The 26,180-nt window shown below is 46.5% G+C and overlaps 13 protein-coding genes across 13 annotated transcripts; 6 read left to right on the forward strand and 7 right to left on the reverse strand.

The window, feature by feature from the left end:
- The first annotated feature begins 936 nt into the window (after positions 1-936).
- POJ06DRAFT_257360 (uncharacterized protein) lies at positions 937-1,642 on the forward strand. Its single transcript, XM_056188139.1, has 2 exons — positions 937-1,022; positions 1,093-1,642. The coding sequence occupies exons 1-2, from the start codon at positions 1,001-1,003 to the stop codon at positions 1,395-1,397; spliced, it is 327 nt and encodes a 108-aa protein (XP_056042007.1). The 5' UTR covers positions 937-1,000; the 3' UTR covers positions 1,398-1,642.
- An 823-nt stretch (positions 1,643-2,465) lies between these two features.
- Positions 2,466-3,331, reverse strand: POJ06DRAFT_225349 (Glyoxalase/Bleomycin resistance protein/Dihydroxybiphenyl dioxygenase). Its single transcript, XM_056185707.1, has 2 exons — positions 3,030-3,331; positions 2,466-2,969 (listed from the first exon to the last, which is right to left on the reverse strand). Exons 1-2 carry the CDS (start codon positions 3,148-3,150, stop codon positions 2,695-2,697), a joined length of 396 nt encoding a protein of 131 aa, XP_056042008.1. The 5' UTR covers positions 3,151-3,331; the 3' UTR covers positions 2,466-2,694.
- Positions 3,332-4,148: 817 nt separating this feature from the next.
- POJ06DRAFT_277005 (uncharacterized protein) lies at positions 4,149-4,945 on the reverse strand. Its single transcript, XM_056189699.1, has 3 exons — positions 4,678-4,945; positions 4,439-4,621; positions 4,149-4,387 (listed from the first exon to the last, which is right to left on the reverse strand). Exons 2-3 carry the CDS (start codon positions 4,566-4,568, stop codon positions 4,278-4,280), a joined length of 240 nt encoding a protein of 79 aa, XP_056042009.1. The 5' UTR covers positions 4,569-4,621; positions 4,678-4,945; the 3' UTR covers positions 4,149-4,277.
- On the reverse strand, positions 4,729-5,088 carry POJ06DRAFT_269658 (uncharacterized protein; the record flags this gene model as incomplete). Its single annotated transcript, XM_056189383.1, has 1 exon — positions 4,729-5,088. The coding sequence occupies one exon, from the start codon at positions 5,086-5,088 to the stop codon at positions 4,729-4,731; it is 360 nt and encodes a 119-aa protein (XP_056042010.1).
- A 1,053-nt stretch (positions 5,089-6,141) lies between these two features.
- POJ06DRAFT_137107 (uncharacterized protein) lies at positions 6,142-7,086 on the forward strand. Its single transcript, XM_056184473.1, has one exon. The coding sequence runs from the start codon at positions 6,343-6,345 to the stop codon at positions 6,961-6,963; it is 621 nt and encodes a 206-aa protein (XP_056042011.1). The 5' UTR covers positions 6,142-6,342; the 3' UTR covers positions 6,964-7,086.
- Position 7,087: 1 nt separating this feature from the next.
- On the forward strand, positions 7,088-8,772 carry POJ06DRAFT_137115 (fungal-specific transcription factor domain-containing protein). Its single transcript, XM_056184474.1, has 4 exons — positions 7,088-7,707; positions 7,767-8,129; positions 8,182-8,504; positions 8,567-8,772. The coding sequence occupies exons 1-4, from the start codon at positions 7,211-7,213 to the stop codon at positions 8,644-8,646; spliced, it is 1,263 nt and encodes a 420-aa protein (XP_056042012.1). The 5' UTR covers positions 7,088-7,210; the 3' UTR covers positions 8,647-8,772.
- Positions 8,773-9,899: 1,127 nt separating this feature from the next.
- On the reverse strand, positions 9,900-11,018 carry POJ06DRAFT_277008 (uncharacterized protein; the record flags this gene model as incomplete). Its single annotated transcript, XM_056189700.1, has 2 exons — positions 9,900-10,880; positions 10,957-11,018. The coding sequence occupies 2 exons, from the start codon at positions 11,016-11,018 to the stop codon at positions 10,103-10,105; spliced, it is 840 nt and encodes a 279-aa protein (XP_056042013.1). The 3' UTR covers positions 9,900-10,102.
- A 1,701-nt stretch (positions 11,019-12,719) lies between these two features.
- POJ06DRAFT_292159 (uncharacterized protein) lies at positions 12,720-14,144 on the forward strand (the record flags this gene model as incomplete). The annotated part of the gene is made up of 4 exons (XM_056190384.1): positions 12,720-12,933; positions 13,026-13,557; positions 13,620-13,906; positions 14,019-14,144. The coding sequence occupies exons 1-4, from the start codon at positions 12,907-12,909 to the stop codon at positions 14,142-14,144; spliced, it is 972 nt and encodes a 323-aa protein (XP_056042014.1). The 5' UTR covers positions 12,720-12,906.
- Positions 14,145-14,396: 252 nt separating this feature from the next.
- Positions 14,397-15,002, forward strand: POJ06DRAFT_292167 (uncharacterized protein; the record flags this gene model as incomplete). Its single annotated transcript, XM_056190385.1, has 1 exon — positions 14,397-15,002. A coding segment is annotated over one exon (414 nt), but the record flags the coding sequence as incomplete, so codon positions are not given.
- A 394-nt stretch (positions 15,003-15,396) lies between these two features.
- POJ06DRAFT_225351 (uncharacterized protein) lies at positions 15,397-19,028 on the reverse strand. Its single transcript, XM_056185708.1, has 3 exons — positions 18,791-19,028; positions 16,013-18,739; positions 15,397-15,962 (listed from the first exon to the last, which is right to left on the reverse strand). Exons 1-3 carry the CDS (start codon positions 18,881-18,883, stop codon positions 15,747-15,749), a joined length of 3,036 nt encoding a protein of 1,011 aa, XP_056042016.1. The 5' UTR covers positions 18,884-19,028; the 3' UTR covers positions 15,397-15,746.
- Positions 19,029-20,590: 1,562 nt separating this feature from the next.
- On the forward strand, positions 20,591-22,055 carry POJ06DRAFT_257380 (uncharacterized protein). Its single transcript, XM_056188141.1, has one exon. It carries the CDS (start codon positions 20,833-20,835, stop codon positions 21,781-21,783), a length of 951 nt encoding a protein of 316 aa, XP_056042017.1. The 5' UTR covers positions 20,591-20,832; the 3' UTR covers positions 21,784-22,055.
- Positions 22,056-22,104: 49 nt separating this feature from the next.
- On the reverse strand, positions 22,105-22,821 carry POJ06DRAFT_257381 (uncharacterized protein). The gene has a single exon (XM_056188142.1). It carries the CDS (start codon positions 22,729-22,731, stop codon positions 22,261-22,263), a length of 471 nt encoding a protein of 156 aa, XP_056042018.1. The 5' UTR covers positions 22,732-22,821; the 3' UTR covers positions 22,105-22,260.
- An 891-nt stretch (positions 22,822-23,712) lies between these two features.
- On the reverse strand, positions 23,713-24,069 carry POJ06DRAFT_239461 (uncharacterized protein; the record flags this gene model as incomplete). The annotated part of the gene is made up of 1 exon (XM_056186039.1): positions 23,713-24,069. The coding sequence occupies one exon, from the start codon at positions 24,067-24,069 to the stop codon at positions 23,713-23,715; it is 357 nt and encodes a 118-aa protein (XP_056042019.1).
- Positions 24,070-26,180: the final 2,111 nt, after the last annotated feature.

A 26,180-nucleotide genomic window follows, 5' to 3' on the forward strand; every position in this document is an offset into this window, starting at 1 on the left:
TTTGTTTTTCGCCAGAACTTGCCTGTAAATAGCTTGTATAATACACTGGCTTTTCAAACAAGAAAAAAAACCGAGTGGAGGATTTTAGGTTTCGACGCCGAACGTCATAGGCTTGTTGATCGTAAAGGCAGCACACCAAGCAAAACGGATAATTCCAAGTCTCAAAGTGGTGCAGTCAAGACATTGGATATAGATACACCAACTAGGTTTCGGCCGCACGGCACCCCGATCACGTGATATTGATCAAATAAGTTAAAGCCTTTCTATTGAAGGCTAGCTTATCCAACTCTAGAAACCGAGAATAAGTACACCGTCGGACCCGCGTCATTAAGTACAAGTTCTTTGTATAGGTTTGTATCCGAACTATCTAGCACTTACTGGCTCTCATCAGTCAAATGGAAACCAGAGGGAATCGCCGAAACTATCTCGCCTTCAACGACGGCTACGACAGTGGAGTGTTACCAGAAGATAAGCTTTCAAGCCTCTCCTGGACCATCATTCAACCCCAATATTCGCTCAAGGAGAACTCGATTCCTTCATTTAGAGTAGCGACGTCGAGGTTTCACCTTCACCGTCTCGCAGTCGATTTCGCAATCTGTTGCTCACTCTTCAATTGCTTCAAAGTCCTCTCAGGATACCCCCCTGCCATCGGCCCGCCCCCATCCAGATAAGAAGAAGCATGGTTTTTGGCGTATTCGGAGAACTCGATTCCTTGACGGTATTCCACACACAGAAGGAGATTCCGCATGCGTGGTATGCGAAAAAGTGGAAAATTCTGAGAACCGCGGACACGCAAATCCAATGCTCCATTGTGGATGAACTTACTGGCATATATGTAACTGATGGTGTAGGGCTCGGAACTTAGCATTGCCCATTGCCCTAACCCATCAATGGTGTAGATCAGAGCAAGCCAGGACTTCCCCTCCAAAACCTCAACCACCGCCCTCCACCGTCTCGTCACTTCCTATCAACACCCAATCTTGCAACTGAAGAGCCCGAAATGGTCTATACGATAGTAGTCCGTACGTCGGGCCCCCTCATCCCCTTCCTTCTTTTACGTCCCCACTAATGTTCACTTTTCACATCTACCAGACCTCCGTGCGAAGCCCGATGCGGAATGCATATCTAAACTCCACGCCAAACTCCTCGAGGCTTCCTCCATCTACTCAAAGGACCATGAAACCCTTTCATGGTTTGTCATGCAATCTGTCCATGACCCGCAGGATTTCACCATCGTCGAGCGCTATCTCAATGAAGGATCGCAGAAATACCATCTCGAGAATCCCTACTGGAAGACTTTTGATCCATATGTGATTCCGCTGTTGGAGAAAGGTATGGATCTGAGGAGGTTTGAGGAGTTGGTGCCTGCTGAATCAGCTCCGGCAAAGGCGGCATAGATGCAGTAGGCGGTAGGAGTGATAGAGGACTCGGAATGTAGATTGTATCTCAGATTGTTGAGCTGGTCTTGGTGATGTTCTCTGTATCTGAATGGGAGCTACATTATTGTTGTTGTAAATGGAATACACTTTTATTAGTTAATTGTAATGGAGACAGGTTCTCGCCGGTCTATTTGTATTTGAGACCTTGCCATTATATCCTTCTAGAACCATATTACCAAAAGCTTGCAAAACTCAATTACAACTATTTCGCCTTCTACAACTACAATCATAGGCTATTGTGTTCGACATATTTCCACAACTATCCCGCTCTATCACTTTGTGTACACTATTTCGCCACATCGTGAGGTCTCACATGATTTTCAATAAGCAGGATGACTGGTCTGTAAGGCTGGAAGGAGAAGAAAAAGCAAAGCATACAAAAGTGGGGAGAGAGTGACACGTTGGATAGTCGAGCTGGCCCATCGTGGTGAGCGTTAGCCGATGCTCAGCCCACATAGATGAACGGGCCACACAGTACGCCAATAAATTAAAATGGGCTTGGAGATGGCCCCGCTCGCGAGATTGTGAAACAACTTGTCTTCTATCAATGGGCCGTCTTCCTGTGCCAAAATTAACTTCCGGATAAACCGTCAACCGCGCCGAAGCGCCGCGACTGGGCTAAAGATTCAGCGATCAACAATGACGGGGCTTGTTCATGTTGGCGCGGGACCGCGATTGCTTGCTAGGGCGGATTTCGACGACCCCATCATTTCAGTATACATTTTCGAGTCTATATAATCCTTGTCAGATTTGGTCGATTCAGCTCTAGTCCCCCTACGGCTAAGCTGTAAGTACAAATCGCTGCGCTAAGTAAGGTACCTGAGTCAGGGGTACACTGAACTCTAATCTGGAGAGTCGATGGCTCTAGTCATACGGCTCTCACTGTGCTGCGCACTCACTTGGTGAGGTCCAGTCCGTCGGCTCACCATCACTATTTACTATAAAAGAAGAGGATACAGTTGTCATTTTAACAATGTCGTGCAACTCGGGGACCGGGGGACACCGAGAAGGAGACGAATCTCATCGCGCACCATAGATGTTACTATGATATAGACGTGTCGCGGCTCTCACCGGATAGAGAGCGGCTAAAGCTTATCTGAATGGACAGCATACGATACGGATAGACATTATAGGGGAAAAGGACATAGATATGCATAAATATACATCGAGCACAGATATACGAACACGTGCTCTACGAAGGTGTGTCCAATATCTTCAAAATCATCTCAACAATAATTATGCAATCTCGGGCACCTCAAATTTGAGATCGCGTCGCGATCTCGACATTGTTTCCATCGGGGTCAAATATAAACGCCGCATAGTAGTCGGGCGCATAATGTTCTCTAATACCCGGTTTTCCGTTATCTTGTCCGCCATTTTTAACAGCCAATTCATAGAACTCTTGAACTAGTTCTCTATTATCGGCTTTGAATGCGATATGGCTCATGCCAACCGGCTTAGAAGGATCATGAGCGAATCCGAATTGATTGGCGTAACCGGGACGCTCGTAGCCGACGTAGCCGTGTTCTTCTAAACATAATGGAATTAGTTCGTGTCGTAAAATATTTTAAGAATAAAAGGGTAACTTACCGAAGTCATGTTTGACTTCAGCACCAAGGAGAGTGAGAAGAGGTTCGTAAAACTCGCGAGCCTTCTTAATGTCCTTGACATAGATAGCAAAGTGGTCAATGAGAGCCCTGGATTCTGCCATTGATTGTGTGCGTAACGAGACTTAATTGCGAGGCGCTGGAGAAACGGGGTCACGGAAGGGGGACGGGGATCGGGGCGCCTTTAATATGCTGTACCGATGGTCCAATGAAAATGGCTCACGGAGCGCTAAAAGGAATCGAGAAAAGAACAGAGATAGAATTAGTCATATGGCTTGGTTGGCGTTGACCGCAGTTCTCTGTCAGCCGACGATCTGCGCCACGCGTGCAGAAAAAGCAAATACGTCCGACGCGCGCGGTCACATGATATTTAATCCTAGATATGGGTTAGGAGAACAGCGGTCCGCGGAGGAGGGAATACTGTTGTCGCACAACTTTCTTTGCCATGCAGAATTGTGGTGCTAAATAGGAGGTGACCATAGCCATGCTGTAGAAGTCTGGATAAGAAGTTGGACCTCTTTTTCGCACTTGACCAACTACCATGGAACATGTTCAGAGCAATGCTAACGAACAGGATGCTGTCGAGGAGAGCTAATTCCAGGGACTATTTTTGTTTGTTTTTCGTTCGTGAATTTGAAGAATTGGATAACATATGCATAGATTGCCACACATTTGAAGATCTTGGGTTCATTGCCGAGCTCGGTATAGCTATCTGCAGGATGTAGATTTATTGTTTATAGGCTATGTGGATCGAGCTTACACGGGAAAACCACAATTACAGGTGATAGGTTGCAACGCATCGAGAGCCCGGGTGCACGATTTTACACCTCACATTTTTTGGATGAGGCAGAATAACGGTCGGATGAGTCTGATAGCGAGAGCGACAACGGATTGTTCGAAACCCCTGGGCTTCGACCAGGCTCAGCTCCGCTTAGAGGTATTTTTCCGAATAAGTACAAATGTACGAGTTGTGAGCATATACCAAGTGAGGCAGGTGTGACGGCAACGGATAGGTACCGACGAGAACCAATTTCAGGCACGAGCCCGTTCGGTCGGTCGATCGCACATATACGATAAGTGGCAACTAAGTAATAAATGGAGATATAATAGTCCTATAACCCCAACCCTCCCCCTATCCGGTGTTGTCTTTCATGTTCAACTCAAATCAATCTCACATCTCATACGTTCAGACCGGCCTAATATGTACATTGGCACTCTAGTATGAAAACTCCTAGCCCACCAGCAACGCAGTAGAGATATGGGTGGCAACACCCCGCTCCAACGGCTGGAAGTCGAACCCTGTCCAGCCTTCTTGGTTGCCCAGCATCCGATCAGTCTTCCCTGGGTACAGTATTAGCGGTGGTGCAGTCGGTCATCGTGGCTCGTACTTACGAAGTCCACCAAAGTCCACACTCCAGTCCAAATGATTGGCCAAGTTCGTCGAGATGACGCCAGGATGCAGGCTGAATGCGAGGAGACCGTGTTTCGGGCCGAGCTCCGCCAAGGAGATGGCCAGCAACATGTTGGCAGTCTTTTACTGGCCGTAGCCGAACCATTTGTTGTAAGCCTGTCCCCCTGGTCGGTGTCAACGGCGGGACTAAGTGTTAGCACATCACCCATCCATCACTTACGTCAAGTTGTAATCATCAAAGCGGAAAGGATTCATGCGATGGCCATTACTGCTAACCACGACGATGCGAGCGAGGACTCCTGGAAGCCAAAGTCTTGTTGGTAATCAGATTGGTGAACAAAAATGGGCCCAGATGGTTGGTCACGAGGTGCTGTTCAACCGCCATGACGCCAGCATTGTTGACCAGGACATCGATCACGGGGATATCATCCCAGGAGTTCTCCTGGGCAGCCGCATAACGCACAATCTTCAACAAGCCCAGATCAACCTGGAGCGTGCGGACCTTGACATCTGGGTGAGCGGTCGTCAAATCGAAGACAACGGTACACGAATATATTGCTTGACTGATCTGGTAGCGAGGACAGACCCCTCCTTCTATGACAACCAGATCACCATTATATGCAAAATCCATGCTCTAAGGCGTAAGCGTCCTGGATGGGTTGGCACCAACGCGTATTCTTAGCGCTGGTCTAGGCCCAGGCACTCGACTCTCCATTAGTTACATAACCGAGTTCAATTTCGGCCAATAAGTGATTACAGGCTCGCTTCACAAGAGGCTAGCTCAGTGCCTGTAATTTTTGCCATTAAGCACCACCATATTGGTAGCGTTAGGAAAGACTACTATAATTTTTTTGTAAATAAGTTGATGGGTTAAGTAGTTATTCAAAATTTAAAAGCGCTTTATTAAAATTTTTTTTAACTTATAACTAACTTATAGTTAACCTTAACAGTTAATCAATTTAATGTAACTTAATAAAAGAATGGCTATTGTTGTTAATAAACGGTGGTGCTTTCATCCATGTCAAAGATATTCTTAATGTGTGAACCCCTGTAGTAGCGGAATTTTTCTTCAGTGTCGGAAGTAAGGCAGCACCACACTCGTGCCTTGCCTGCTGTTGTTCAGCTCATGTAAACCGTCCCAGGGGTAATATTTGATTGATTGTCCCCAACAGCTCCTGGAAAAAATGGCGACGGCAACCCGGCAAACGAAACAGTTTAAAACGGGCAGCTACGCCGTTGTTGTGTCATTGTCATGTCATTGGTTACCTAACAGTGCGAGGGTTAAGCGAGCATTGTTCTCGCATCTCCGAAATCGTGGGCAATGAATTGAGTTTCTTGCCCAGGTAAAATAGAAATGCTTGGGTGAAAGCCCTAGTACTGAGACTCATTGAAGAAGACAAAGGATTGACCTCAATGCCAGAGCGCGCTACCATTGAACCATAGAACCATCATGTGAATGGAGGAAATTGACTCAAGGGTGGAATGCTCAACGTCAGAGAGGATATCCGTTCGTGGCAAGTTGTCCATCAAGTTTACGCGAAACCATGACCCATTGTTCCATACCTTTGTTGCCGAAGTGTAATCCAGAGACTGCACGGTATGTCTGAGCACTAACAATTTTGCCCCTGAAATCCAAGATGGTCGTGTGCGACAAAGTTCACCCTAAATTTACACCGTAAAATTTGTTGCGGAACCTCACTAGTGTCCGCACCAGAAACGTAGTCGCAGAGAGGACGCAAGGACTTCGAACCGACAGCTGACCCCAGAAATTTGAACTTCCAGTTTGTCGATCGCTCATATTCATCGCCTTATTGCAAAATTGACGACCGGAGAGGGGTAAATGTTGCAACTGTAGGTTTTGCCTCTAGTTTCTAACGAAGCAGATATGTATGACATGGATGTATCAGAAGCCAGCGCCTGTGGAAGGGGGGCTTTTCGAACGCCCGATACTGTGAGCTCGTCTATGCCCGGCGAAAGTCCTCAATTTACCTTTGTGCTTGAAAAGAGTCAAGCTGGCATTCGCAGTCATGCTATGCGAGAATCCTGGAAACAGCGACACAGAAGGAAACGGGAGAAGCGCTTTCAGCAAACTCCACGGAGATTGTTACCCAGCGCAGTTCCAGCTACAAGCGGTGCCAGTCACTCTAAACAACTATCCCCCTCAGCTCCAATAATCGAGGGTGGATACACAAATAACTTGCACTTCCTGCAGGAACAAAACTTGGATCCAATACATCTTACTGAACTTGAGCTGTTGGCCGAAAATTTAGAAACGGAAATCGAGAGAAAGGAGGATAACATTGCCGGAGTCCCTTCCCAGGCTCTAACAGGAATGAATCATGCTCTGGCAGTACTACCCCAGCAGTATAAGCATAGTCCGATGGACGATGCTAACGGCACATTAAGTCCACGCCAGAGGACAACACCTAATGTGTGCACCGTTTGCCGGAGTCAGAAGAAGATATGTGACAGGAATTTACCGTCCTGCGCGGGAAGTCTGAAGTAGGTTCATGTTTTTTCTTATTTAGTGTTGCTAATATGAGGCGAGTCTAAATTTATCGCGCGACTACAGCTACATATCCGAGCGGCATGCCAATAACAATCTCTCTTCGACTAATTTTTTTTTGTTCCATGTGCCCGTAGCCTTGGGGAGCCTTTGGATACCAGGCACTTCCGAGTTGTTGCTTCAGCCTTGCGAGTCTAATCTCCGTACTCGCAGTTTAGATATTGACCACTTCTTCGTGGGACTGGTCATGACGACTATAATGGAGCAGAAATCAGACCTGAATGAGATCGTGGCGGCTCACTATCGCACTATCCATCCCTGGTTGCCGGTGATACATGAAAGGAATTTCCGATGGAGAATCTCACAGCTTCAGCAAAATCCGCACGCGGAGACTGCGTTGCTCTTGCTCGCTATGTGTATGATGAGGCAGACAAGTGCGTCCAATACAGCGAATGATGATATGCAAAGCAATCTGTATCACTTATTCAAATATCTCTTCTCATTCCTACAGCTCGTTCGTTCACCTTCGTTAGAACTGCTGCAGAGTGGGTTGCTGCTCAGTGTTTTCGAATTAGGAGCTTCATTGCTTAACGCGGCCTCTCTGAGCATTGGTATTTGTGCAAGACTGGGGTACGCGCTTGGTGTTAATGTTGATCCGTTACACACAGATGATCTGTACTTCCCAGAGTGGGTCGAATTAGAAGAGAGACGGCGAGTGTGGCTTGGAATATATATGCTCGATCGGTAAGACTCTGGTCCTCTATCCAACTGTGACGTCTATATAAATATTTAACCTCATGCAGAATGGTGCACCAGGTCGTTGCGGATTTCAAGGCTCCATACGCGGTAGAGGAGCTCGACAATAATACCAAGCTGCCCGTGGATGACCTGTTATGGGAAAGACCGCCAGACAGGCATGTAAGCGAACTGTTTCAACCGACCTTAAGCACACCTGTTGAAACAAGGGTGTGCTACTTCGCGCGTGAAATCCAAGCTGTCCGACTGCTGGGACGGGTCCAGAAGCTACAGAACAAGAGCCAGTCCAACTTGTGCCTGGAAGAATTTGACGGTCCCGAAAAGGCGCTAATACTGTTAGTGGAAACACTCTTCGCCCAAACCCCTGGCACATGGGCCGTTTTCTGTGGAGCCAATGCATTAGCACTCACGTAAGTTATTAGCTTCTTAGCCGGACTGGCCTAAACTAGCTTAAATACGTAGAGCCATATTACGCCTCCTACAGGTAAGAGCTGAATGCGCCAGGCGACAAATCTTCTCGCCGTCCAGGAATAACAATTCGCTCGAACGTTCCACAATTGCTCTTAAGTCATTTGTTGGGATCACCTGCGAGATATGCACCAGATTCAACGCTATAGCAACAATGGACAATATTGTCTTAGTGCCGCTCGGGGCTGTGATATCGACGGCGGAGGCTGCCCTTGCAGCTGTTGAACTAAATAAGTCCTTGATGAATGGTTATTGTGACGACTATGAACCTCTGAAGATGAATCTCACGTATTCCAGCAGGCGCTGGAAGTTATCTGGTAAGATTTTTGTTATGCTTTTGCAATATTGTGAGAGGTCAAATACTGATATAGATATTAAGAGGAATATCTCCGACGTCTTGCCAGGCGTGAGATGTCTTTAGCTGACCGTCATATCTCGTCCTTTCAATTTCTTTCTTAAAACTTCTAATCATCCAAAATTTATCCAATTTAGTGAGATGCTAAAAGCAAATCAGAGAGTATTTGGCTTGAAGGAATTCGATGCAAACCATTAAGTAAGTGCGCTTCGATAAAATGTGGAGATAAAATTGGCACAGGCACATTTGGTCCGATGCACTAGCGGTCGTCATGTCAATTCGACTTCGCAGATGTTGAAAGCTAGAGTCAACGCTAGGCACTAACAATGATTTCACTGTTTGTAGTCGACCAATGTCTAGTCAGGGTAACAACAATTGGGCAAGACACTCTCACGGATTGTGTTGATTGTAATAAGTACTACGAAACGTGTGCACCAAGCCAATGAAACTACTGCGTAGCTACCATATGAGATTATGTTATCAATTGAAATTACAACGGTAGACCACTTGCGTCGGGGTTAACATGACCCCGTTTAGAGGTGTGTAGTTCTAGCATCTTTATCCGTAATAGGTGTTTGAAGTAGAAAATAGCTGTGCTTTATGGCGAATTGGCGACATTTAATGTCTTCTCTCCATTGAATGTCTCGCCAGAAACACCTTTATGGGGTCTTGACTTTGTTTTCATCGAACATTGATGCCATTATTATCATCTTCTAAAGTTTTCAGGCCCGCCATCCTGCATCGGGTGGAATATATATTAAATCCGACGTGCATCCTAAAGTCCGGTCTTTAACCAATGCACTTCGAACGAGCCCCAGTGTCGAATTTATATACTATCCTACCTGTCCAAACCCGGCACATATGTAGAGGTCCAATCCATTATGATTATAACCTGCCAGCGAATGGCATGGATCTTGACCAGTCGAGATCTACTGTAGGCCTCAATTCACGTGAGAGCCCCACTTTACAAAACGTAATCCATTAAGTGACATCAACTCGTAGTTTGCCGCAATGGACACTAGGTACAATATGAATATGGAGATTCTCGACAGTGCCTCAACGATTCTGTCCTCTATCGCCGCTCAGGTCAAACAACATAAAGGCTGGCGCTTTACTCGTTGACCCCAAATGCTACCGTGGCCAATATCTGTGTCAATTTGTCCGGGATGGAGCGCCCTCAGAAATCATATGGTGCGGAACTCTTTGGGGATCTTAATACTATATGGTACGATTTGTTGTTAAATAGGGACCAGTTTAGCACAAAAATGTACCAGACAGACATATTTGATATCGAAGAACCGCTAAAGGAGTTGGAAGGGAAGATGGATATTGTGTATGTGGGACTGTTAGATTGCGAGGGGCAGATCAAGCTGTGAGATTGATGAAGAACAAATCCGTGTACGTACTCACAAATCGCTCTTGAACAATAGTGCCAACTTTCAAAAGATCCTGGATTGTCACGTCGTGAGCACAGTATCTCTCCAAATACATGCACGTCGCCCGGGTCTCCATCAAAGCCCGCCTTCTGAGCCCACTGCCCCCGTGCAGATCTTGGCAGACTCAAACAGCATAATCTATGATTGATTCAGAAAACCAAGAAGGCTGGCCTGGCCAGTCGTCAATCTCGTCCGAAGGCTCGTTGCTACGGTCAAACGCAGGTAGTAGATCTATAGCAGCTGTGGACGGAGCGATTGGTAAAACCGAGGTGAATGTCTGCTGCAAATCTTGACTAGGAGCGGCGCCTGTTGAAGCATTGGTCGATGTTGGCACGAACGACATCACTTCGGAGTAGACTGAACACGACGAGCTGACGCACGATGGATACGACTGCGGTTCGGAAGTAGACTCGAGCACCTGGGGCATGTAGTCGTCCATATGCTCTTCAGACTTTATTACGGCCGCGGGTTGCGGTTGAGATTTCTCGTCAAGCTCGACATTCGCTTGTTGGAGATTCAACTGGTCAGTTTCTGATTCGGTACCTTCCTCGCTGCCGTCAGTATCACTTGCAGAAGAATTAGAGGCGCCAGTAGTAGAACTAAATGGGTCCTGAACCCTGGTCGCGTAGCCGTGAACAGATAGCTTGTTGAGGACATGGTTGATAGTGATCTTGCCCTCCTCGTCCATAAGACAATTTATGATGCTCTCGCCGCGATTTATGCATTGAATGAGCATCTCCAAACCCTGCTGAAGTACGTTGATGCGACTCTCTAGGAGTCCAACGTAGGGCGCGGAAAGGAGCCTGTTAAGCGAAGGCTGGCGATTTGTGAATATGCAGATTGTGTTGTTGACAATACATCGAGAGCATGGGTTTCGGCCATCGCATTTGCATTTCTTGATTCTGCGAGAAATCAGTAAGCAGTTGCAGATAGTCCCAAACTATTAGTTTACCTGCAAGCATCGCAAGCTTTACGTACGCGTTTGCGAGAGTGGATCTTGGATAAATTGGTGGTGGAGGACCGCCGGACTGCACAACCATTATTGTGGAGGGTATTCATGTCGAAGTCGCACGAGCGCACCATGGAAAGCTTGGCAAAAGAGCAAACCTGTTTGGCACGGGATGCCGGCATATATATATCGCCGAGATGGAGTAGAAGTACCCCACCATACCCGCTCTCCATCCAGTCTCCCGACTCATTATTCAAGGAAACAACGCCACTATCTCGAACAAGTTCACGGCATCGATACTAGTTAAACTAACTTTGTGGCGCTAGAAAAATTAGCGCGCATTGCATTTTTACTATCGAAGGGAATTGCTTCAGAGATACAAACCTTTATACTTTAACCCTGAATCCACGTCATTTTGCATCTCATTTCTAGCCAGATATAGAGTGACTGAGACTTTTATTCGATCTCAAGGTAGATAGTGGCCGGAAGAGCCATACATGTGATAGGATTACTTCTAGTCAGCTACTATCAACCGAAGTATGGCTCACGTTTCCTAATACTCTGATTGTATCATACCAATTCCACGGTTATAGGCTCGTGTGGTCAATAATCAGAATCGATGTCATTGGGCATACTACTAATGATTGTGATCAAAGTGTACACAAAAATAAAGCCAAACTTTGGGGATTTGAGCCGCGGTGCTTTCAGCCGCAACATGACGTCGAGTCGCATGGCCGGACTTAACATCATCATCCTGCCGCACACCGCACACCGCCCACCGCCCTCGGAGCCGCACCTTGCCATAGTTTCGAGTCCAAGTACTCAAAAATGACTTCGTGTTCACATTGTCTGCGCGCTTTTCCATATCGCGGAAGTGAATAGCAGCTTTAATCGCTCAAACGAACGGTTGTTCTCCGAAGTCTGTATTACATTACAATAATTGTATGCAAGTGGATTGCAACTTAGGTTCTCGATGATATATCCAGCTCAGAGTTCTTAGTACTATTAAATCATCTGGTCCATGATGTCGAGAAGCAGAAACGTCCTGAATGGAGCTAACTAGACAATGTGGCCCCACCCAGACAGCACGCACACAGGGGTCTAGGATCCGCAGTAATTAGGTTCACAACTTTAACACAGACGGTATCTAACTTTTATGCTTTGGGCCGTATTCTCCACAGGCATCTGGCGATTTTGCCTTCTTCAAATGAGAGTCAACTTAGTAGTTCGCTCCATGTACCGGTTGGGTCACTCTGAGTAGATGATAGAACGATATTAGCAGATAACATAAAGAACTGCAAATGTGGATTGGTCCATTGTAGTAATCGCTAAAGACAGATAGTTATGGAAGCCATACCCTAAATCTGAAGAGAGTTATTGGACCTAACTGAATTGGCCCTGCTATCCAGGGGTAGTTGACGTCATGACTCAAAATAACGTTTGAGCTTAACTTTCCGCAACCAACGCTGTTCTCGGCCGAATAGACTACCCCTCTACACAATATTCAGGCCGAAATTTCCGCGCTGGCATACGGCTCCACCTTCGCCATTGTGTGCAAAAAAGCTTGTTTCCGGTAGATATCATTAGTGTCATCTGATCAGGTGGAAATTTAAACGAGTCGGCTAGTGAATAGCTAATAATAGACATTCGTTGAATATGCAGTAGAGCAGCTAAACGAGGGATCATGGTTAGTGACGTCAGAGCGCAACTGCCGAAATTGGTACATCTGAGACCCGGGAACCAAGAGTCTGAGGTGTGAACTTCACCTACTCGACTTCTGTGAAATCTCATCCCGCGTTTTGCCGTACTCCGCGAATTCTGATTCTATTCTTATGAGGCTTTTACAATTATACCTGCGGCCATATCGGTTGCTCGTTCCGATAACATGCCAACAAAGGTCTATGATGTGAACTGTCTCGGAGACTGCTTGGAGACTGCTTGCCAATACAAAAAGAGATGCGCCAAATTGAGGAAGAGAGATGCACCCGTCATTTTTCCACCGTACAGTAGGTTTTGCCTTACCTGATTTTGCCCCAAGTTGTCCAACACGAAAAGCGGACAATGAAGGATTGTCATTTCTGCGCTAACGAGACGAAAGATTTGTCAGATGGATGTATTAGAAGGGAGCGCCTTTGGAAGAGGGGCTTTTCGAACGCCGGATGCTCTGAACTTGTCTACGCTCGGCAAAAGTCCTCGATTTACTTTTGTGTTTGAAAAGAGTCAAGCTGGCATTCGAAGTCATGCCATGCGAGAATACTGGAAGCAGCGACACAAAACGAAACGAGAGCATCATCTTCGCCAAACTCCGCAGAGGTTGTTACCCCGCACAGCTCCAGCTACAAGCGGTGACAGTCACGCTAGGCAACCAACCGCCTCGGACCCCTCAATCGACGGTCAGTACTTGGATAATTTACACTCCTTGCATGAACAAAGCTTGGAGTCCATATACCTTAGCGAACTTGACCTGTTAGCAGCAGCAACAGGCACCGACAGGAATGAGGCCAACATTGCAGGAGTCCCCACACAGGCTCTGACAGGAATGAACCATGCTCTGGCAGATGTCAAGTTGGATCCCTTTGACACCTGTCCAGTTAAACTTACCAGTGAGCATCAGAAGCTATTGCATCACTGTATGTCTCTGCAAATGTCAACTTATTCCAAAGAAAGCATTTTCACTAACCTCTTTCTGCAGGGCTAAGCATACATGCTACAATGATATTTGCAGAGCTGACCATTACCAGCTTTAGTCCCATGAGTGATGTTTGGTTTCCTCTTGATCTATCAAATGCTTCCTCCTTTAATACTGTGATGGCCCACTCTGCTGCACACTTGGCCTACCTCCAAGGAGCAATGGATTCTGTTGATGCTTTGAGGTACAAGGCAGAGGCTTTGAGAATTCTTAATATATGGCTCAATGATCCAATGAAGTCATTAAGTGATGAGGCCTTTGCTGCTGTCGTACGACTTCTTACATTTGAGGTAAGTATCATTTGTGTTTTACACTGATGTTTGCAAATTCTTCCAAGTTTGCATTGCATATGCATTCTGAATAGTACCTGTTCATAGTTTGACTTACTATTATTGCATGCAGAGATATTGGGGAACTGAAGCTGAATGGAGAGTTCATCGTGATGGACTCCAAGGAATGATTGAAGCACGAGGAGGTTTTGCTGCTTTACAAGATAATTGGCGCCTGGGACTCATTGTATGCCAGTAGGTCTATTGTTGTCATTCTTGTGGACTGTAGTGTCAACAGACAGATAATTGATAAACTTGTCAGGGTCTCATTAATGTCTAAACCATCATGGTTTAATTCGTCAAATCGCGTGTGGTAGATATCTGAGCATCCTCTCAATAATTCTCTGCATCCCATGCTGGCTTCAATTATTGACCTGCATAGAATTATGCTTATGGCTGACACCATTCATTCAAGAATCAAGATATGCGAACATTAATAAGAAGTTCTTCCCAGTTATATCACCAGGGACTGGGCGTATACCCTGCAGTACATGATGCAGTACTGCTTTTACATTTCTATTTTCAACTTGGTGCACAAACATCCATGCATGAAACAGGTCGCCCTACTCCAGAATATGATCCGCTGGCATGTCTATTGTTCATCAGTGTGCTGCTGCAGGAATCAATGTCCCTCATAAATTCTTTCATAAATTCTTGCTGCTCGGGATCCGATGGCGATGTCGTGGATCGAGGTCTCCGTGCCGCACCAATGATTCCGCAACCTGAAGATGAATACGGCGGTGACGAGTTGTGGAAGGACAAAACGTCCCTGGGCGCGCCTATCAACTCCACCGAGTATGATGCCAAGTGGCTTTGGGACTCGGTCAACTCAACCAAAGCCTGGCAATCTGGGAAAACCTGGTAAATCATTGACTTTGTGTAGCGATTGTGTCTGAGTGGTATGCGGCCATCAACCGCTCAAGCGAAGCATTGTTTCGGGCTCAGACGAAGACATCGATCGGATCTGGGATCTCATGAGGGATGGTCAACTCCAAGAGATAGATTTACTCCGCTCCGGGACCTGCAGAAGCTTTATCGAACGTGCACTTCTTGCTGCTCTCATATCCTGCTCTTGGCGATTGTCAGATGCAGCTGCAAGCGCTGGTAATAGACGAATACATTCCCAAGACGTCGGCGCAAGAGTTGGGCATGCGTGGATGGTAGGCTCTACGACCTTGTCGGTACTACTGGAAAGGCAGCAGTAGACTGCTCCGACAGTCCGGAGGACATCGAGGCCTGTGAACGAAACACGTTCCCCGCAGTAGAACTGACAGAAGACAATCCTGTTTGGCAAGGTATCATGATTGAAAACATCGTTACAAGGTTCATAGCGAGACTGTTGTTCCTTGAAATCCATGTGACTCCGATCACTATCTAGCGCCGTACGAGACTACCAAGCAAATGGCAATAACAGCTGCTGGTCTCCGAAACTTGGCAACACTTAAGCAGATGTGGCGATTCTCGACGAATTGGGCACCAGAACGCCTGCACCGCCTATGGCGCTTTCAGCAACCGGTACGGGTACGATACGCCTAAGACGAACTGCCCCTGCCCTGACCTGGAGAATGAATGATTGGTGAGGATGTTACAAATGTGGGTGGGATGCAAGACACTTCGGTCATAAACATGGTCAGTAGAGAAGCGACCGTCACTTGTGGGGACAATGCAATCATGAATTGGAGTTCCAGATCCTTCAAATGCATGTTGCAGAAAAGCAACGTGAATTGACGTCGATGCATATGGTTCCACATATTGACTTGATCTGTAAGTGAAATACTAGCAAAGTCCGCATAAGCAAGAATTATGAGGTCCCGCTTACACGGTTGCAATACATATCCAAAATATCACGTAACTGCTCCCGCTTGATAGGCTTCGCAAGGAAATTATTCATACCAACTGCCATGCATTCTTTGACATTTGAGTTGTTAGCGTATGCAGTTAACGCCACGATGGGAAATTGATAGTCCAAATCTTCGCGTATTATACGGGTCGCCTGTATACCATCCATATTTGGCATCTAAACACCGTCAGCGGTAGCCATTCTGAGTCACGAAACAAGTGACAGACCTGAATGTCCATGAAAATAATGTCAAAGTGTTCGCACGCGTCACGTAATAACTTGACCTTCTCAATAGCTTCATATCCATCCTTGGCGAAAACTACACTCTTGATCTTCTCCAAATATAGCATGCGGCTGACGACCTGCTGATTCACTCTATTGTCCTCTACGACCAAAACGTGTATCGTCTTCGGCTGTGGCGGCGGATCAGATTTTGTAGCATCGCCTTCGGCTACGACATTGATCGGCTTGTTAGAACCGCGCGATAATATCGGGCCCGCTTGTGTACATGACGATTCACTTGAACCGCTCGCGTTATCATCATGATAGGTCGTGGGGCACGAGTCGACAGGCAATCCGTCAACTTCATCGTCCATATACAGTGGTGCCGCACTTCCGGCGCAAGCGTGGTCTTCTGTACCCGATTGGGAAGAGTTAAAGCTCTCAGCAATGGAAATAGCGACATCCTTAATGTACAGAAACCGTGCTCGGAATGTAAAAGTCGATCCCTCGCCTTCTATAGACGATAGTTCGATGGTACCACCCATTAACTCTGCGAGCTGCTTGCATATCGCCAGACCCAATCCTGCGCCATCGTGTGTCTTTGATGGAGTTTGCTTGCCTTGAACGAATGGCTCGAAGATGCGCGATTGGAGACTGCACGGAATGCCTGGTCCGTTGTCCTCAACTTGAAATTCGAAAAGAAGGAATCTACCAGTCACCTCACTTTCTGCGGTTACAGAGGCGGTTTCTGTTATAGTAACCCCATGACTCGACAGTCCACGAGATGGAGTATCTGGTGGGTCAGCAAACCTTTTATTTGCCGCCCCTGTATTATCCAAGTGATCTGAGACATATTTTTCGTTCACACTGTCAATGTGCTCCATATTACCATTCATTGGCACATTGGAATTTTCGTAGTCGTCAGCAACACCTAAGCATGTAATGCGCACATCAACAGAGCCATTTGCAGGCGTGAACTTGAGACTATTCGATACCAAGTTAATTATGACCTGTAGCAAGCGGTTGGCATCAGCACGAAGAACCATCGTTTCTATTTCCGGTGGACTTAAGCGGATCGCAAAATCGACGTTCGCCGAAGCAGCTTGCCTCATGAAGATAGTTTCAAGCTGAGATACAATATCTACTAACTTAAATTCTTTTTCTTCAAGAGATACCTTGCCAACCTGATTGCGCGAGAAAGTGAGCAGGTCCGTCAGAAGACGGAGAAGCAAATCGCCCGAATTGTAGATAATTTTTAAGCTCTTCCGGACCTTATTAAGGTCGGACTCTGACAGTAAGACGGTCGTCATACCGAGAATACCGTTCAGCGGAGTCCGGAGCTCGTGAGTAATATTGGCGATAAATACAGACTTTGCATCATTTGCAGTTTCGGCTTGTATCTTCGCGGCTTCTAATTCCTTCGTGCGTTCATGGACCCTATCTTCAAGACGCTCGTACTGTTCTCGAATCTTTTTCGCCATTTCATTAAAAGTCGTTGTTAACTCGGTCAATTCGTCCACCAAAAAAGGCTTCACCTTCTGAGGAACCATGCCCGGAATTCGGAAAGTTGTCACTCCAATATCTTGGTCGAATTCTCGGTGTTGATGATGCCCTCTGAAAACGTAATTGCCACTGCCACTGCCACTGCCACCACCATCACCACCACCATCACCACCACCGTCATCTGACACAGGACTATAATCTTGCTTTCCAGAGCCGTCATATTGCCCCGGCACTGTCTGCTCCGCAGCGGCTCGCAGTCGCACAATTAGACGCACAGAAAAATGGGCGATCGGGAATGTTATGAGACATATCACAGCTGCCAGACTGAACCCACTAGCCAACGCAATATTTCCGATGTAACGAATCGGCTTATAGACGTCAGAAGTCCAAAGCTCAACGGTGACTGCCCAAGTGCCAAAGTAGACGTTTGCAGGCGCGTAGCCGACGGATATATTTGAGCTCAAGGGGTTTTGCGATTTGACCATGGCACCAGTCGAATTCTTGACTAGAGCTTCACGGACGGCTGGATAAGCGTTGAATGTGAAATTCTCGCGGAAAAGCTGCTCATTGTATGTTGGCCGAAGAAGATAGATGAAGGACGTAGGATCTTCTACTATGTCGTCTGGATATGGTCCTAATACAGACAATTGAGCCCATTGATTTAAGCTCGACGTGTCTCTAACGATCGCGGAGAGCATCTTGGCATTAAATATTACAGTCATGTAGCCAGCCTCCTGGTCATCGGTGGTGCGGCCCTTCGATACGTTGAGGACAGGAATTGTGAGCGATATCACAATCTCGCCAGCGGAAGGATATGGTCCACGAATTATTCCGCCAAGTACGCTGAGACTGGTGGACGGGATAGTTTGATATTGATGCAGTGGATACAATGCCGCAGGCAAATCCTGGATGACAGCTGTGTCCGTGTAATCATTGGTGGCATTTAGCAAACTGGCAAATTCACGACTGTAAAGCGCAGATGCAATGAGTGTACTTTGGGAGTTCATGGACAGTCGGAGCGCAGTGGAAGCGGCCGCCCAGTTGGATTGCGAACGATTTCCGGCGTTATAACTGCCAAGCGAGTCCTGGATGAGGATTCGGGCAGTCAAGGAGACGGCTTGACTGATGTAGAAGTTGAAAGCCTGGGTTACTTGAGCTGACTTGAGCTGCGCAACCATCTGGAGCCGCCCCGCTAGTAGTCCGAGCACATAGTTTTGGGTGACGAGGGTCTAGCAACACAGTCAATTTAATGATATTCAGCGGTGAATACACGTACATACTAGCACTATGGCGAGCACTGCGAGTGAGAGCAGTACGCATGTGCAAACGAGGACGGAGAGCTGCTGGCGTATGGCAATGCGAATGGTCTTCATATAACTCGTGGATAGATCCGCTTAATTCACACAGTAAAATAAAAGAAAGCGGTTGATGACCAAACAACGCAGTGAAAAAGAATACACACTGATCCTTCCTAGCTAGGGAAGGACAAGTGAGAGCGGCGTATCATTAAAACTATCATCATAGTAGGTTGCGGTCAAGGTCAGGTCCGGCTTTTTTCGGTTATCAAGCATGTATCACATGGAAAGTATGCAAAACTTTAAATGACAGTAATCAGCGATCACCTCATACTAATAGCCCTAACCCACATGAGGTTAGGGCTACTTAGCATTTCCCATTGATTGTTTTGCAACCTTTCAAACTCAACCTTAATGAAAATTTTTAATCGGAGTTCATGGGGCTACTACCAACCATACCTCTTTGGCACTAGCATGGGTATACTGCCACTAATACGGTGAGCCCCTCAAAATTATTAGAAGTTCTAGCAAAATTAACGCTTGGTCAATTTGAAACACTCTCAACCCATTTTTTCCTTACAAAAATAAAGTTTTCTGGGACTAAACTGATGCACAATACTGTACATCCCTCGGTAAGCCCGGCTCTATTCCTATTTGGGAACAACTACTTTAGCCACTTAAGGTTTGACACCTCAAACTGTTCCCATCTTGGAAATAGTAAGTGGCCAATAATTGGTTCTCCGCTCGTTGATCCTACATTGGGCCATAGCGCCTGGCACAGTCGCCACCTCCACTCATTATAAGGCAAACAGCGTTAAGCAGCCTGGAATGATCAGAGCTAGATGTATGACTGGGGATAAGATGCTATCTAGTCTGAAAAGTAATAATTGAGTCTGGGGCTGCAGATACCACAGGCAAGCAAGAAACAAGGGAAAGGCCGCCCTCTGGACGGTCGGGTCGGGGCCGGCGTGTGGCAGACGCGTTGGATCTTCGGCCCACCCAACTGTCGCTTGCATCTCACGCTACGGCCAGCCGCCCAGCCATGTCAACAAACACGCGTTTCCCACCCCTTGACCGCGAATAGCTTCACAACAACCACAACAATCGAAATGGCTGAATACTACGTCTATAGACCCTCAAACGAGTGATTCAGGATCCCGTTCTACAAGCTCTGACCCTCCCGAGTTGCCCCCAATCATTCAGGACGACCTTGACGCGTGGGAGATCTTCTGACTACCTTCCGGCCGTTGCAGTTCAAAGCTTCATTCGTAAGCCCATTCGATCAATACTCCGATACTGTGGGCCCACCGTTGATGCCGGACCTCGACGAGCCCAAGGACCTCCCCGATGACGAGTACGAGCGTTGGCAGCTTAGCACGGCTGCTACGGATATTGATGTGGAGGACCCGTTGGAATACTGGTACAACAAGAGGTCAGAATACCCTCGTCTTTGTCAAATGGCCGTGGATATTTTATCTATCCCTCCCATGTCGGCTGAATGCGAGAGGCTCTTCTCGTCAAGTGGCCTCATGGTGACGCCTCTACGGTCACGGCTTGAGGCAACAACAATCGGGTTAGCACAGACGGTACGGTCGTCGTTGAAAGCCGGGGTCATTCACGATAGCGTTATGGACGTTCCGGACCTCGACACCAAGAATGATCGTGAAGAAGGGTCAGACCCGGTCAAGGACCGGTCAACGAGGAATCGGCCGACGATACCGTGGCAGTGAGTCCGCCGGAGGACGGCGACGGCGACGGCGAGGTTCTTACACTGTATGACTAAGAGCTGTATCAATTGTCAATTCAATTCAATCAATTCAATCAGGGCCTCGATTGGTCAATCCAACTGGCCATCACGGTAGACACGGGAGGTCCGATTGAATTGAATTGTTTACCAGCCTGTGTGGGATCCAGCAGCTCTGTTGCAATGGCTCTGGACTTTTCTCACCCGTTCTGGATAAAGGAAATCTCGAACAAGGCCATCCCTCTCTTGGCCGGTCATTCCCGTCACTCCAGCCGAGAAAGCAATGTCAGTAGCTTATAACTACAAGTTCATCTTCTATCCGCTCACACACACCTCGCTCATTAATGCCACGACGGCCATCCAGCTCTGGGAAATTTCGGCCAACAATTATGACGAGAGTAATTATTGTCAAGGCTATCCCGCGACCACCTTGATCTTGTACACACTTCACTCGACGACCAACATGCTCACCATCAACCGTCCAGCGCCTTCATACCAAAGGTACAGGCAATACCCGTACAGTTCTTTTGCAACTCTGACAGTTCAAGGGATAACTTATCTCTATGCGTTGGACCCTTACGACATACAGGATGACTCGAATAATGGCTACAAGAGAGACGTTCATGTTGCTGCCGCACCCGCTTCTTCGATAGCTGACAAATCCACTTGGAAATACTACGACAATGCCACGAGCACGTGGTCAAGTACTGAGCCTCTCCCTACAATCCGCCGTGTGTCGGCCGTGATTCTCACGGTCCTGCCAGCCAGTTACTCAGACGAACCCGCCAACTACTTTCAGGGGGGCTCAATATTTTCTCGGAGTATCGCAACGCATATTTGCTCACCTTCGTCCTCGCAAGCGACTATCGCTACTTCCGTGTCGGGTGTGCCTGCCCCGACGCCTCTCGGACCGTGGTCAGGCGACGAGACTACTATCTTGGATGCAGCGGGCTATGGTATAGGTTTTGTATATGGTCTCGCGACCCCTATATTTTTCCAAACTGACGGAAGTGTTGGAGGAAAGAGGTTACTATTGACTGCCAGTCTATCCGCCGGCTACAGTGAGACCCAGACATTCAAGGTCAATTTTGCTTACACGCCAATTGCTTTTTCGCTAATGGAGCCACAAGTGCTTATGATAATTATTGCTGTTATTATGAAGCATAAGTATATAGGTTCTCGCTCAGAATGGAGCGTATGTGACTTTACCCTTGAAGGAATCAACCTTGCCTAATGATGTAAGCTGAGTTTGTGCCGTTGGGCTTAGGGCTGTTGCCGATTTACCGATTTCGCCGATAATTATCGGCACCGATGCGGTATCGGCGGCCTCCAATTCTCGCCGACATTTTCTGCCGATAATCGTATCGGCAAATCGGTGAATCGGCAGGATTACAAATTAGCAATACCTTAAAGCCATATGATTGCGAAAGAGCTAATAACGCGCTCATTCTGGCCCTCTGTAGTATAGATATGTTCAAAAATAGACGAGGGCGAGGTCATTACGGCAGATCTACATCATATATTGCTCATACACATCGTTCATTAACATTAACATCCTCATTGTTTCTGCCTCCATTGAATGCCTTCTGATTCCTAGCAAATCTCTCCCGGCATTGAACAGTCTCTCCACCGGGACTTCAGAAACTAGAATCGGGTTCTCTTTCCCTTTAAAAAGATTCACAATGGTAGGTTGTTTCCTTTGATTGAAACTTCAGCGATACCTCCACGAGCGCAAATTGAATTCTTTCGAAGATGTGAGACAATATTGGCAGTAGAAATTTTGTCTTGCTGAATCTGTGGTCTTCCAGGGACACCGAATCCCAGTATGCTCATGGATATGAATACAACGAATCTCTCTATCCACTGGTCTTCGCTTATTGGTCCTTCGCATTATCCATTCATGATTGAACTCCATAGTCTCGAAATATTGCCATATCCACTCAGTAGCTGGCGCTGGACGTTTGCGAGATCGAGAAGAGACAGCATTACTCGAGATAATTGAAGAATAATCAGGAGTTTCTGAGTTGGTGTCATTTTGCGATGCTGATTCTGAAGGAAAGATCCCATAATCAGGAGTATCCACCAAGTCATCAAAAGGTGCAGCCAGTAATGAGTCTGGTATCAGATCTTCGGGTGAAGCTGAGGCGTGTCTGGCGGTAGTAATTTGCTCGTTGACGTCCATTATTTTGCAATCTGTGTGAGGGAATGAAGAAGTTAGTAAGAAAGTAAGGCTAGGAGAACAAGAATAGGAAGACGAGAGTTCAGGTAATTTGATTAGCCAATCGGCGCCGATAAGGGGTGTCCACGAATAACGAATAATATTCGCAATTCGAATACGAATAATTGACGATTTCTTGCTTACTAATGCGATATATTATTCGTAATATTCGTAAATTTTCACGACAACTACAATATGAAATCACGCCTTGCCTGACCTCATCCCACTTATAAACTGCCCTCAACAGTATCAACTTTCTCATCGTCTCGGCACACAACGAGTGCCTCCGCAAACCCAGAAGATCTCTCCCTGTGTTGAATTTCTGTCAGACATCTTGTTGTAAGATAGGATATTGGATTAATCTACAAAAGATTGCAAAATTGGTAGATGCGTCGTTCCGTTATTCATTGACGCGTTACTCACTGACGCGTCATGATTGGCTGAATTAAAGTTTGACTACTGCGCTAGCGTCTTGGAAAAATTACGAATAATATTCGTTATTCGTATTCGACGCTCCCATCCTTATTCGTTGCGAATAAACGGAATTCTACTAATACGAATAACGAATACGAATAAGCAAAATTTTTATTCGTTTACACCCCTAGGCGCCGAATTATCGGCAAGACTTGCAGCCTGCCGATAATACAGCCGATAAAATCGGTAATTATATGGCTTCGCCGATGCCGATGACCGATATGACTGATTCCTGCCGTTATCGTATCGGCAACAGCCGTAGTTGGGCTAACGAAACGCAACCAGATCCCACAGTAATGAGCCCCGCAGTTAGAGAGGGGTAACTTTAAGTTGAAGTCAACTTAAGTCAAAAAAAATAAAGGTTAGGGCTGGTCCGCCAGAGAAAAATTCCTGGCGATAAATTAGGCGATATTATCGTCAAGATACCATCAATATCGTAATTCGTATCGCCTAATTTGCACGTGATCCGCGTCATGGGAAAGAAAGACCAGAGGTATAAAGACTGACTCTGTAATTACTAATTTCGTGCGCTATAGCCCCAAGCATAGATTTTTTGGAGATACTGGAGGCGGTATCAGCAACTGACGTGTTTGTTAATAACTGAGAAGCTGATTCTTCAGGGAAGACATTGCTTGCGACATCATCGATAGAGATATCAACTTTTGATTGTGCGGCTAATCGAGGACTTCTAGGAAGTCGATCTTGAGACTCTGCTTCCTCGTCACTACCATCATTAAGCCAGTAATAATCAAGTTCACGACGGGAACGGCGGGGAAGGCTACTAAGCTCTTGACTCGTCGGTGAACTGCTGAAGTGTCCGTCAGTCATGGAGAAGAAAAAAGATATGGATAATGATCCAGGATGGAAAGTAGCAAAACAAATTCTACAGCGTTAAGTTAATTTCGGGATTTTATCCTTCCGCTTTATCTAGGGGTGTTAACGAATAAAATATTTCGTTATTCGTATTCGATATTCGTATTCGTAAAATTTCTTTTATTCGTAACGAATAAGGCTTGAACCGTCGAATACGAATAGCGAATATTATCCGCAGTTTATTCGTAATGAAATGACCCTAACCCTATGTGTAAACTTTATTTTAGTTGAACACGACGCGTAGTAACTAAACGCGTCTCTTACACAACGGCGCGTTCTATTCTACCAATATTCTTCAATTCCTTTGTAACTAATCTATACGTATCTACAGCAAAATGTCTGACAGCGGTCGTGAGATCTCCACCATCAGCGGAATGGACGAGGACGAGTTGTCCCTTATCATGTCTAGCCGTTTTCGTCAGTCCGAGAGAATTGACTATCACCTCCTTAATGACGGCAGTGACGAAGAGGCAGGTCCTGAAGACCGGATCGTTAAGAAGTTGCGATTGAATTTATCAACTGAAGGCGTTGAGCCACTTACAGCTAATAATTCGGCTAGTCAGTGGATATCAATTTCCCCTGCTCCAACCGACTCTCAGACGTCTGACACCTGTCACGAAGAGACTTCGTCGGTAGAAGAACTGCCAGAATCTTCTGGTGTCTCGGGTGAGTCGTCAGCACATCTCGACAAGAACCAGAATCTCTCACTGTGGTCAAACTTCAGCGTCTCTGAGCTTCCCGGAAAGTTATGGTATCCGAAGCGAGGCAAGAAGGGACCAATCGTGGATTGTGAGATTCGATGCAAAATGTGTGCTTGGAAGACGACGGATTCCGCCCGAGCAACTTCCACCAGCAACATGAAACTTCACCTTGGCAAGCATGGCATCCCATTGAATGGCGGTGATGGCCATGGACGGGATGAAGGGGAACCGAAGCAGCAATCGCTTACTACGATGTTCAAGAAGAGTTTTAAGGATGATGTAGCGAAAAGATTAGAGCAGAATTTGGTACGTTGGATGGTCACGGATGATATGGCGTTCCTGGCAATTGAATCATCGTCATTCCAACAAATATTCAACGATATAGGTGTTTCACTTCCATTCCGTTGCCGGCAGACTGCAGCTAGTCGAATTGATGCGGAATTCAATTTATGTCGGGCTCAATTGGTTGATGACTTGGCGCTAACGTGTCAGAGTATTGCATTGTCGCTGGATGTTTGGACCAGCAAAAACTCGAAGGCTATGTTAGGTGTGATCGGACATTGGATGACGGCTGATTTTCAATATCGGGAACAAGTTCTTGAGTTTGCAGAAATATCTGGAGCACACACCGGGGAAAACATGGCCGATATGTTGCATAAGACCTTGGTCGAGCTCGGAATTGAGCGCAAGCTTCTCACTATTACGGCGGATAACGCATCAAATAACCAAACACTGGTGTCTGACCTATACTTGTTACAGGAACAGCTCTTAACAGATGATACAACTGGGCGTCCTGAGGAATTTCGCTTTCAAGGGACTGATAGCTATGTCAGGTGTCTGGTACATGTGCTGAATCTCATCGTCAGCGATATTCTATCTGCCTTGAGATCAGGAGATCGCAAATCGGCAGTCGATGCTTGCGATCTCCTGCAAACAAATCAAAACCTGGATATTGACTCGCATTCGGCATTGTCTAGACTTCGGATCATGGCTCTTTGGATAGCCCGCACGCCACAACGAAAGGAACAGTGGAAGGTTATGTGCAAAGCAAACGGATTGAAATCTAAATTCATCGAATATGACGTGGATACCAGATGGAATTCCACCCATAGAATGCTCCGGGACGCCATCGAAGCAAAGCAACAAATAAGAAGGTGGGTTGCACAGCAGCAATATCTTTCTCCTTTTAGTGCCCAAGATTGGCATCGTTTGCAACAAGTCGAGACTATTCTGCAAAAATTCGAAGAATTTACTTTGACCGTATCCAAGAGAGAACCTCAGATCAGCCTCGCGATCCCAATCTACTATGAATTGCACGATATGCTCAATGATGCTGCTTCCATGGAGGGAGAATTTTCTGAACTT

Source organism: Lipomyces tetrasporus (genome assembly GCF_029532465.1).
Source record: "Lipomyces tetrasporus strain NRRL Y-64009 chromosome Unknown POJ06scaffold_8, whole genome shotgun sequence".
In the NCBI taxonomy this organism is placed as follows: Eukaryota; Fungi; Ascomycota; class Lipomycetes; order Lipomycetales; family Lipomycetaceae; genus Lipomyces; species Lipomyces tetrasporus.

Bases quoted from the DNA above. Each gene is read 5' to 3' on its own strand.
- POJ06DRAFT_225349 (XM_056185707.1), bottom strand. From the start codon at position 3,150: ATGGCAGAATCCAGGGCTCTCATTGACCACTTTGCTATCTATGTCAAG. The intron at 2,970-3,029 runs GTAAGTTACCCT...CATTATGTTTAG, and splicing joins TGAAGTCAAACATGACTTCG to AAGAACACGGCTACGTCGGC.
- POJ06DRAFT_277005 (XM_056189699.1), bottom strand. From the start codon at position 4,568: ATGTTGCTGGCCATCTCCTTGGCGGAGCTCGGCCCGAAACACGGTCTC. The intron at 4,388-4,438 runs GTAAGTACGAGC...TACTGTACCCAG, and splicing joins TGTGGACTTTGGTGGACTTC to GGAAGACTGATCGGATGCTG.
- POJ06DRAFT_137115 (XM_056184474.1), top strand. From the start codon at position 7,211: ATGACGACTATAATGGAGCAGAAATCAGACCTGAATGAGATCGTGGCG. The intron at 7,708-7,766 runs GTAAGACTCTGG...AACCTCATGCAG, and splicing joins GGAATATATATGCTCGATCG to AATGGTGCACCAGGTCGTTG. The intron at 8,505-8,566 runs GTAAGATTTTTG...ATAGATATTAAG, and splicing joins CAGGCGCTGGAAGTTATCTG to AGGAATATCTCCGACGTCTT.
- POJ06DRAFT_137107 (XM_056184473.1), top strand. From the start codon at position 6,343: ATGTATGACATGGATGTATCAGAAGCCAGCGCCTGTGGAAGGGGGGCT.
- POJ06DRAFT_257381 (XM_056188142.1), bottom strand. From the start codon at position 22,731: ATGGACGTCAACGAGCAAATTACTACCGCCAGACACGCCTCAGCTTCA.
- POJ06DRAFT_225351 (XM_056185708.1), bottom strand. From the start codon at position 18,883: ATGAAGACCATTCGCATTGCCATACGCCAGCAGCTCTCCGTCCTCGTT. The intron at 18,740-18,790 runs GTATGTACGTGT...CTGTGTTGCTAG, and splicing joins CAGTGCTCGCCATAGTGCTA to ACCCTCGTCACCCAAAACTA. The intron at 15,963-16,012 runs GTCTGTCACTTG...GACGGTGTTTAG, and splicing joins TTATTTTCATGGACATTCAG to ATGCCAAATATGGATGGTAT.
- POJ06DRAFT_257360 (XM_056188139.1), top strand. From the start codon at position 1,001: ATGGTCTATACGATAGTAGTCC. The intron at 1,023-1,092 runs GTACGTCGGGCC...CACATCTACCAG, and splicing joins GGTCTATACGATAGTAGTCC to ACCTCCGTGCGAAGCCCGAT.
- POJ06DRAFT_257380 (XM_056188141.1), top strand. From the start codon at position 20,833: ATGTCAGTAGCTTATAACTACAAGTTCATCTTCTATCCGCTCACACAC.